General features: G+C 40.0%; 1 protein-coding gene across 1 annotated transcript; it reads left to right on the top strand.

Moving 5' to 3' along the window:
- Positions 1–2,164: 2,164 nt before the first annotated feature.
- Positions 2,165–9,564, top strand: SLMO1 (slowmo homolog 1 (Drosophila); the record flags this gene model as incomplete). Its single annotated transcript, XM_009700492.1, has 5 exons — positions 2,165–2,364; positions 2,741–2,830; positions 3,626–3,696; positions 3,791–3,893; positions 9,451–9,564. Coding segments are annotated over 5 exons (578 nt in total), but the record flags the coding sequence as incomplete, so codon positions are not given.
- Between the last annotated feature and the right edge of the window lie 1,512 nt (positions 9,565–11,076).

Here is an 11,076-nt window from a genome sequence, read left to right as displayed (position 1 = left end):
TCCGACGGGGCCGGTAGAGCTGGCCCGGCAGCGAAGTCGCCTCATAGAGATGTGGGTATTTAGGGAAAAATAACTTTCACGCTATCAAAAAAAAAATAAATCCCAATATATTGACGCACTTGATGATATATTGCAAGAGGTGTGGACGGAATGAGTGTGTGCCTCGCCTTAGCCGTCAGTTACTCTGACAGAGATGCCTAAGCAGTCAGTCGTTAAGTGACAGATGAGTAACATTTCTTACCGGCAGACCTTTCCTGCGTTAAACGTGTTTTGAACATGGTTCTGGTCATCCAATTCCGCCTCTGTGTAACGAGGGAGCTATAGGCAAAAGTGTCGACAGGTCTGTAACGGGCTATAGCGGGGGGCTGACCTGGAGCGCACGGCAGAACCACTGCAGTTCTTAAAATGCCACCGACAGCTCGTCTGCCACAGGTCTCTTAAAAGTCTCGAAACCTGAAGAGCACGAGGGGTGATAGTTCTTAAAATATTTACAAAGTATCCCGGATGTGCAGTTTTAAACTTCTTTAATTACGTTAACACAGCTGAATTAATTGTGCTGACATAGGTGTTAGGTGTTCAACTTTAACGTTAGTCTGGCATAAGTAATCTGTACCTTCTAATATGAAACAGCAGGCAAAGGCTAGTACAGGCTGCTTGTGCATAGCGTGACTTCTGACTATGAGATGAATATCTGTCACCTGGCAAACATAAAATCGATTTTTATTTGGCCTTTTCTCATCACGATCTGTATTGGAACACCTCCATCTTATGGTTTAATATGTGTGGGTGTGGATAGTTCAGTTCAAGGGTTAATAAAATATTGTTGTGCCTTGTCAGATCTCTGACTCTTAAAATCCCTCAAGGACACTTAACAGAAATTTGATGTTTCAGTTTGTGTATCTTCTGTTGATTATGATGTATGGTCGCTGAAGATAACAAGGAATGGCCCTTCAGCTCTCCTTCTCATGGAGGAATTGAGGGCTCTATTTTTCCTGCTTGCACCATAAAGCTGAAAGACCTTTTCTCACTACTCTTGTTGGAAAAAGAACTTATTTTTCAAGCTTCTCTTTGTTCTTGTGGTGTGGTACTGTTGATGCCCTTCCATACCAGGGTATTTTAAGACTAAAAGTAATGTTCTTAAAAATCAAATCCGTTTAGGGCCCTAAGTGCAACATTTAGGTATAAGTGCGCACCTCCGAGACTTCTTAAGTTAGATATCAATAGTTGAATTTTTAGAGGTACCTTTAAAGGTTACAAACCTTTCATTCCAGCTCTATCAGTTATTCTGAATATGGAAATGATTGTTTAGGGAGAGAATTTCTGTATTGGATCAAGTCCATGATTTCTCTAGCCTTCTCTGTTTTGGAAGAAGATACACGAAGTCCCACAAAAAGAACCGTGTGGACAGCCTGGCCTCCATTAGTGGGGCTGCTGCTCTGATCCCAGGAGTTTGAGATTATCCAAACTTGTTTCATAAAAACAGTTCTGTATTGAGAAGAGTACCCATAAATGTAATTCATGCTGACAAGCTGCTGGAAGCAGTAGTATAGGTGCAGACTTGGGGCAGTGAGCTGATGAAGTTTCTGAAAATCTGCTTCTTTATTTTGAACTTCCTGATTTATTTTTTTTTTTGTTGTATTAAATTTCACTTCGCTTTTTTGCTATAGGAAGAAACAGACGCTATTGATTTCTTCTTTAGTTTGGTGTGCTTAGAATTATAGAAAAAATTATGTTGGAGTGGACTTCTGGAAATCATCTAGTCCAGCCCCCTTCTCAAAGCAGGGCTAACTTAAATGTTAGGTCAGGTTGCTTTTCCAGTTGACTTCTGAAATGATTTGAGATTCAACAGTCTCTGTGGACAGAAACTCTGCCCTTGTGGGTTTCTTGCACAGCTAATTGGAATGTCACTTGTAGCAACTTGTGACTGTTGCCCCTTGCCCTTATTTCTGTTAGTCTTGGGTTAATAATTCCTTTCTTCACTCTGGAGGAAGGAATTATTTTTTTTTTCTGTTTGTGTGTCAGTACTTTCTTATTGCCTCGCCAAACATCGCTGTATTCTGAAGGGACTCTTGGGAGCTATGAAGCTGTACAGCATGTGCCATGTTAGACAAGCTAGATTCCTGATTTAGTGTTGTCTGAATACTTGCAATTAAATACGAAATAGTTACAAATACTGTCTTCTCTTCTTTTTACAGACACCCCTGGGATACAGTGATCAAAGCTGCTATGAGAAAGTACCCCAACCCAATGAATCCATGTGTGGTAGGAGTAGATGTCCTCGACAGAAGCCTTGATAACCAGGGGAGGTTGCATAGTCACCGTCTTCTCAGCACGGAGTGGGGATTGCCGAGTATCGTAAAAGCAGTACGCCTTTACAGTCTTAATGGTTTATTAAGGGTCTGATGCATTTTTATGTTGTCATCTGAATTGGAGCTGAATTCAAAGTAAAAACTTAATTTATAGGAAATACATGGACATCAGCATACTTAGTAGTGAAAATACATTGTAGGCTTTAATGTGCCTATAGTGCGTGTGTGTCTATAGGTGCCTTCCAGTCTGGTCTGTGTCATGCTATACCCTGATACAACTTACCATGATGTGGTCTTGCCACTGATCACAGTGTTCCGGTATCCATGAATTATTTTGTATTTATTTGGGGTCACTAAGAACTTGACAGTTATGTTTTTCAGGTTTCTAGTTTTAGTACTTTTTTATTTTTAATTTTTTTTCTTTCTTTCAGATTTTAGGAACAAGTAGAACTCTGACTTACATTGAGGAGCATTCTGTGGTAGATCCAGTGGAAAAAAAGATGGAACTTTGCTCAACTAATGTGAGTGGTAGCTTAAGAAGCTTCTGGTAATTAATTCTGGATATTAGATGTTTTGCTCTTAACATTTCAATTAGAAATGTGTTTGCATCTTTCATCAGGAGGCGGCAATTTCCACATCTTAGTTGGCATCTTGGTTGGCTCTTTTTTTTACCTCCTCCTTCTTCCTACAAATAGGAAACTTTAAGTACTTTGGGAGCAAACATTTGTGATTCTGTTTTTAATGTAAGATTATTTCTCAGAAGGCACGTAAAATAGTTTGACTTTTAGATGAATAACTTGTTCTACATTACGCTGCCATTTACAACAAAAATTTTAACGTGAAATGCCTTTTTTCCCCAAATGTAAATGAAGTATTATGCTATATTTTGGTATCTGGGAACCTGTAACTATCAGATTTAAAGTTATCTGTAGGAGAGCCTTGTCTTTGTACAAGAAACATTGTCTTTCCTGAGCATTAATCTTCTGTATAGTCCAAATAGTGTTATGGTGGTCTTGGTGTTGAAGGGCCTCTCTGAATTGCGTGCCATAAATCAGATAAGGCTCAGCATTCAGAGAAGATGAATGGAAAGCTGTTTGTGCTTTGTGCTGTGAATAGCAACTTAGACTGATATAATTAGATCTAGATAGAAGATGCTTATAGGTCTTTTTATTGACTGTGTTCTGGGTTTTATATTCTGTGTGCACTGCTTTATCTCTGACATTAAATTCAGTGCTCTACTATTGAATAGTGCTGTTGATAACAGAAAAATGAAAGGCAGGAAGTAAGGATTTCAGCTTTTTTTTTTTCTTTTTAAGATTACTCTCACAAACTTGGTGTCTGTTGATGAGAGACTGGTTTACACACCTCATCCTGAAAACCCTGAAAAGTAAGTAAGGATATTTGTGTGCTTCTTTGTGTGTAGGAGACATTATGTTAGTCTAGTTCAGTTTAGGTATTAACTTTTCTTCATTCTCTTACAGAACTGTGCTAACACAAGAAGCAATTATTACTGTTAAAGGCATTAGTTTGAGCAGTTATCTGGAAAGCTTAATGGCAAACACAATATCTTCTAATGCCAGAAAGGTACATCTTTATTCTGTTTTCACACTCTCTCCCCCCACCCCGCCCTTCCCTTTTGTTGAAATAGTAACTGTCAATCATGTGTGTTGAACACTATATTTAATTTCTCTAAACTTTGTGCACAGAGTTTCAATGGATTATTTTGTAGGACCTCAGCACGCAGAATATAATTTCCCAAAGTATGAAAAGGTTTCACTGCTAAATCTTTTTTTTTTTTTAGCTAGAATTGCACAGTAGAGCAAACAAACAGTTACATATAGCATATGTGTATTGGGTTTAGGGTTTTTTTCCAAAGCACCTTTTTAAACACTAGCCTCCTATTTCCAGGAGTTAGTGCTAGTAGTGAATATGATTTCCTTTTCAGCCTTTATAATCTGGATTTAGCAGTTAATGCTAGCATATTTTCTGTGCTGCTTTGTCAGTTGTTCCAGTTCCTATCCATTGTTGGATCTGTCTCCTTGCCTTTGGCCAAAAGTAAGGTAGTGTAAGCAGAGGCATATTCTTTGAAGAGGTGAAACTGTGCTGGCTGTTGTAGGTAACACTATATTGGCTCTTCTGCCTTGTGCTTGCTTTTTCTCCTTCAGCACAGGCAGAGCTACAGGAGTGCTTATTCCTGGGCACTTTGTCCTGTACGGCTTCAGGGAAGGTGGGAGAGAAATGGAGTTGCTAGAGAAGTGTAGGCATCGCTGCCTAACAGCAGGATGAGTCCACCTGAGATTTGGGTTTGTGCTCTGCATTGCAGGAGAGGTTCAGCACAGTGGGAATTTGGGCCAGGTGACTCCTGCGATGCCAGGGAGCCTGTGCTTTGGCCAGCCCCTTGTCCTTGTGAAAGATGGTGCTTGACCAAGACAGTGTAAGCCAACTTGATAGGAGGTATTTACCGACTAGATCAGAGAGGAGAAAGCGTCCTTTTCCTCCGTTCTGTGTGTTTCTCTGAAAGTGAGAGGAAACAGGTTAAAATCAGGGGATGGGGAGGGAGTGATGAGTAATTTCTAGGCACCGAAGAGTAACTTTAACTAGCTGAGTGCTCTCTGTGTTTGTTTGAAAGTCATAAACAGAATGTATTACTTCAGTTAAATTACAATTCTATTCTGATCCAGTTTCCATTTAAAAGTCTGTGTGGGGCATATATTCTTGAAACAGAAGTCCAAACCCTGGCTCACAACGAAACTTCAGGCTGATGCGGAGGTAGCAAAGCACTAGCTAGCTGGAATGGCCACATCAACTAGGCACATTTAAAAGCACTGGCTGAATTCCTCTCGTGGCATCTGTCACGTTTGCGTGTCTCTATTGAACTCAGAGAAAGAGCGTAAGTATTTCTTGGCACCTGTTCGGGTGCTGCCTGTGTGAGAGCTCGATTTCTTTTAAAGATTGTTCCTCTGTTCTGCCATTTTCAAGGAACATGCTGGCTCACAAGCTTCTTGCAAATCAGAAGGACCTTCTCGTCCTGTGTGTTTCACCGAAAGGTCTCTTTAGAGATTTTGAACTTGGCAGGAATTTGTGCTTGCTGTTACCAGCCCTTTCTTACTAGCCAGTAACCTACTCTGCTGTTACTAGCTCTTCTTGCATGCTGCGCTGCAGCTCTGTGCTCTTAGCACCCCTCTTAAACTTCATGAAAGTAGCTGAAAAATGTTTTCTTATTCTGAAGAAATAGGAAGTAAGTATTGAGATTTTGCTCTGAGGTAGAGGTGGCAGATGACGCATTATTATTTTTAATGATGATGGAAAAATCATTTGCCATATGTTGTAAATCTTTTTTGTGTTACTCCAGGGGTGGGATGCTATTGAGTGGATAATTCAAAATTCTGAAAGCACTTTAAGCTAGCAGTTCTCCACATCTACAGTTTGTGCTAACTAGTGGTAATGCCGGCATTCTTCTTCTTGGTACAGCACTTCAGCTTTCTAGCAAATATGTGCATGGATTGTTGTCGTGTGAATTTCATAAATTAACCTGCATGTATGTTTTATATACGTTGCATACAGGAATGGCAAACATGTTCATTACACTGCAGTTGTAGAGAGTGAGGGTAGGTCAGATCTAGACTGGATCAATTAACACCTCCTTATGCCGCTGGACAGCCAGCTTGCTGCAGCCGTGTCTTGTACTGCTTATGGTTTGCAAGTGGAACGACGACTGCAGATAACTAGGATGTGAATAAGTCCCTCCACCAAGTGTTCGATCTGGTCCTAGTTTCTGTGAGTTCAGTGTGTAAAACTGGTACCTGAAGAAATTAATAAATTGGTTGGTGACTGGAATTGGCACTGTAAAAATGAAACAGAATTGTATTCTTAGGATATCAAATCGATTTCTTGAAGCAGATTGCCTAACAGGGGTAATCTTTTGCATAGTGAAATTGTATTTGCTTTTCTTATGCCTGAGGAATATTATTGCCCTCCTGTGAACTTCTGTGGAAATCTGTACAAAGCTTGAAGCTGTCAGAATGCCAGACACTCTTTTTTATTGGTCTTGTAGTTACAGTCATTTCAGTAGTAACGTGTCCCTTAAGCGATGTGACTATGAAAAAATCTGACTTGAAGGCTGAGAGAAGTGAGTGTACTTGCCTCTGATACCTCTGTGCAGATTGTTTTCCTTCCACTGGTCAGTGTAGCCTGTCTCTGTCATTCCTGTATTGGCTTATGCTTCAACTAATAAGATTCCTCAAAAAAAGAAAAAAATCCATTGTGCTGCTTCTCCTAGTTAAGAATGTAGGGTTTTTTTACACTCCTTACTTTGAGATCAGTGTATGCCATGAGTGTTTGCTTTTACGTTCTCATTCCACTAAGCTTTTATGGCTGTTTTTCTGGAAAACATCAACTACAAAGGCTTGGCATTTATCAGTCACTTAAGCTCTACCAACAAATCGTCGTATGCAGCGTTTGGTCTGCCAAACATGTCATACAGCTCACATATGCAATAAAGACTAATATAATATGCATGCTTGGTTTTGAATGTGCTTGCTTAACGACTTACTACAGAATTTGTTGTACGGTATGAAACTTTATAGACCAATCCTCTGTCAGATTTTTTCTGGAAGCTGGTTAGTTCTGTAGTACTTGGAGGCTTTGCATCTGGTTGAGATTTGTAACTTAATTTCCTGTGCAGATTATTCCTGAAGTCTTCCTTGCCCATATCACGAGTTTGTTCTTAGTTGCAAAATACAGTATATAGTGTATACAGGTCTAAGGAGACACGCAGACCTATGTAGTCTCAAAAACTGAAGGAAGTATCTTGGTGTTCCTGTTAAATGTCAGGGATTTTTTTTTTTTTCCTTACCTGATCGATAAATATATCAACTGAAACACTATGACCTGGTTGTTTCATAGTCAGGGCCTGAAAAGAATCTCGGTATTTTTCTACTGAGCATTTTCTACATCAAAGGTGTTTGACTTTCTGGCAGGTTTTCTTTGCACGATTAGACAAATGTAACATCTAAGCTGCTGCTGTCTTACTGAGTTCTCTGTGCCTGTGTCACCTAAGAGAGGACATTTTAACCTGACTTTTAAATATCCAAATGCGTGCTTACTGAAAGATGATTTCCCTGTCTCTCCCCCGGCTTTGTTCCTTATGGAGCACTCCACTGGGCTGATTCATGGCTAGTTACCACTTGTTGCTGTGCAGTAGCCTACTCCTGTCTGGGTGCCCTTACGCCTGCTTTGCTGGTGTTCCCGGGTCTTGCACAGGATGTGGAGACAGCGGACGTGGCCACCTGCTGAAGCATGGTCGATTTGGTGCTCAAGTGGAAGGAACTCAGAAGTTAAATCGTACTCTTCTAAGGACTTTTTTCAGCAACTCATACTTAAACTGGACAATTTAAATCAAGCTTTCTTGAATATTGTCCATATTTTTTAAAGGTGTATCTTGAACTAACTTAAACGTACTAGTTCTTGAGGTAATTCTGGCTAGAGCCGAATCCCCCTTTCTGAGCTCTGCCCAAGAGCTGAACGCTTTTTTGTGGTATGTAGATGCGTGGATGACTTTTCTTGGTTTAAGGACTGCCTGCCATTGCAGATGTAGCAATTAGTGTTTATTCTGTGAGTCCCTGTAATATGAAAAACCTGAAGAGAAACAGAGTCAGCCCTTCACTGAACTTGGTGAGAGTCTTGAGATAAATATGCTCTTATTCATAGTAAAACTTTTTCTTTTAATAGATTACACTTTGCGGCCTGGAACTGGGCTTTTAATATTGTTCCAGAGTAATGTTTCTAGCTTCAAAAAAAAAAAAAAAATCCTTCAAGAGTATGTGTGGGTTTTGTTTTGACCTTTTTTTTTTTTTTTTTTTTAGGTTTTCAAAGCTGTTTATGCAGATTCTTGTCCATGCTTAGTAGTTTATAGAGGACAGCAGCAGGTTCTGGACACTTCATGAGGTTTTTGTTCACTTTATCACCTGTAATGCATGCAACAAAACCAGTACATGGTAGTTCAGAACAAAACCGTGTGTGTGTGGAGGGGCGTTCCCCTCCTTTCCCTCAGTCTATGCAGAGGGCTTGAACACTGACACTGGCCCTCCTGAAGACTTAGGACTTTTTGGGCTCAGACCCTTTGTCTGCAGAACTCCAGACTTGGCCGACGCCACATGTGGCTCCCAGTTACTGGTCTCCACTGTTTGCACTTCTTATTCTTAGTAGGGTAATAGAGGTGAATGTCTCTTGGCTTCTCTTTAAGTGAAAAAAGGCCAGGTGCTTTTCTGGTCTGATCCCATCTGCTTGTTTTGGCAAAAGCTGTCATTCTGAGATTGTGGAGCTGTAAAATCTTGAGCTTTTATTTAGTTAAAATGCTTCTCTATATTCTCTTGGCTTCATTGTGCAGCTGGCTGCACGCTTGTCTTGTGGTCATTGGGGTGCAGCTGCTACAGGGTCTTAAGGGAAAAGGTTTTTGACATGCTTATTTTGCTGGATTCCCCAGCTCTTACTGAAGCATTGGCTGTCAATGCCTAGCTTGGAGGCAGTCCCAGTCTGAGAACTGAAGAGAGAAAGACCATACCTTGATGTAAAATGGGCGACTGTAGTCTCTGAATCTGTTTTGTATGCTGAAATGTTGCTGTGCGTGAATACAGAATTCGGTACGAGTCTCTCTGAACTCTTGCTAGATAGCAGATCAATTAGTTGCTACTTCAAAGAGCACTTGGAAGATTCTCTTTCTTTGTCCTGGATCTTCTCACAAACTGTCCATATGACTTGGTTAATGAATCTGAGAACAATATCTAGACTTTGCCCTAAATTTGCTGGTATTCTTTGGGTGGTGGGAGCAGCAAACAGTAAAACCAGCAATACTCTTCCATAAGGGAACTTAACTGCTGAATTAGGCTTTTGACTAGGTGCTCTACTGGGAGCTCACACCAATATTGCATTTACTTCTTGCGTATGGGTTAAGCAGATGCTTTTGTGGTGAAGTTTCCGTAAGGAGATGCTAAGAAATTATCAATATAATCTGATATCAAACTATGCAGGGCATGAAATTAGTTTTAAAACAAGTCTAATGTCTGACAGAGGAAAAACTATAGAAACATGAGCAGTGGTGGTGTATCTGTTCTGATCCTAAATACCAGTGTTTTCCTGGCAGGGTCGGGATGCCCTGGAGTGGGTGATCAGCAAACTAAATGCAGAATTGGAGGAGCTGAAGTCAACGCGTGAGGGCATGAAACCAGCCATGGCAGCAGCATCAACAGAAAAATAAAACCAAAAATACCAAGTAACGGACAGAAAAGTTCTATTCTGCAGACTGCTTTGTGGATCTCCCTTCCAAGGCTGATCTGCAGAGGTTTTATATATTTATAAGAATATTGGATCAGCGGAAAAGTAACCTCATCTGTCATCTCCACAGCAGCTCCTGTTGCCTACTGAAGATTAAATTCACCTCCTGCAGATGCTCTTTTCATTTAAACAATTTATTTTTAACACTGGAAACAAAACATTTAGCACATTTAAAACTGCCTAAATGTGCCTTTTATAACAGAGACAGAGACTATGTTATATTTGCCGTCTCGGTTTTTGTCCTCAAACTTGAAAAGAAGGCATGTGTGGTATTAAGGGTTTTCCATGGGAACATTTGTTCTGGGAAGGGCTGATAGGTACAAGAGCACTGAATTTTGTCTGTGTTGCAATCTGGTGGTGTCTTATGACCATTTAAAGGGAACTACATGAGTCAGAACATGGTACTGTAGAATTAGGTGTCTATCTAGAGGATCATCCTGAAAAGCGGAAACTTGTGTGGTACTAACTTTTCTCATGTTTAAATGTACTGCCTGAACATGAGACACGGATACTTTACCTCTTCGATGTTTATATCCAAACAAAGTTTCTATTGACGTTAATAGCCTAAAACAGTTTTTTGGTGGGGAGAAGGGTATAATTTATTTTCATATTTATTAACTTGCCCTAGTTCCTCCCCTCCCTGTGAGGAGAGGAGCAGTAATTCCTGGAAGGTGCTGGAAAATACTTCTGTTATTTATCTCCAAGAAGGGTACTCGTAGGCTACTTGAATGAAGAGACTGTGCTGTTCCACTGGTCCTTGCTGTTCACATCATGTCTTAACTGAGGGAGAGACTGATGCAATAACCAGAAGAGTTGAAATGAGAAATAAGCAGGCAATCTGAAATCCAAATGGTAAGGTTTCCTGAACATGTACTTTTCATGCCATGAATGGAGAAAACAAGAGTACAAGAAAAACAAATGGACTCTCCTTTCTGAGTGCTTTCTACTAACTACTGACTACCCGTGCAACTGAATTTTTTCAACACTTTTCCACATTGGTACAAAATGGTTTTAGGATAATTTTAAATGCTTCTCGTTATCTGGAAGAATACTCCCGTAACTGCAGAAATTGTTTCCTATAAAACGTGCATAAATATATACTGGTAACAGTCCTAGCCTTGTCTGATCGTCACAAAATTTTCATATTTGGTCCAGGTGTAGTATACGTTTCTTGGACAGCCCTCTGTTAGGGCATTTTAACTTGTTTTTTGGTATGCACACAAAGTGAAATAAATGTTGCAAGGATGTTTAGTCATTCAAGTGGCAAGCATGTGTTTAGGAAGCTGTTAAAAGAGCATGAGTAACTTCTAAAAAACTAGAAGAGTAAAATGTTGGTCACTGTTTTGATCTGGTAATTTTAAAGTGTCTGTAGCTTAAGGGAAATTTCAGCATTCATATTCTGGTTAGTTCGAAAGTGAACGTTAATTTGGATGTA

This window comes from Cariama cristata, unplaced genomic scaffold (genome assembly GCF_000690535.1).
Source record: "Cariama cristata isolate BGI_N322 unplaced genomic scaffold, ASM69053v1 scaffold22805, whole genome shotgun sequence".
Lineage (NCBI taxonomy): Eukaryota > Metazoa > Chordata > Aves > Cariamiformes > Cariamidae > Cariama > Cariama cristata.
The sequence above is the reverse complement of the archived record's forward strand: the minus strand, read 5'-3'. Positions and strand labels throughout refer to the sequence as shown.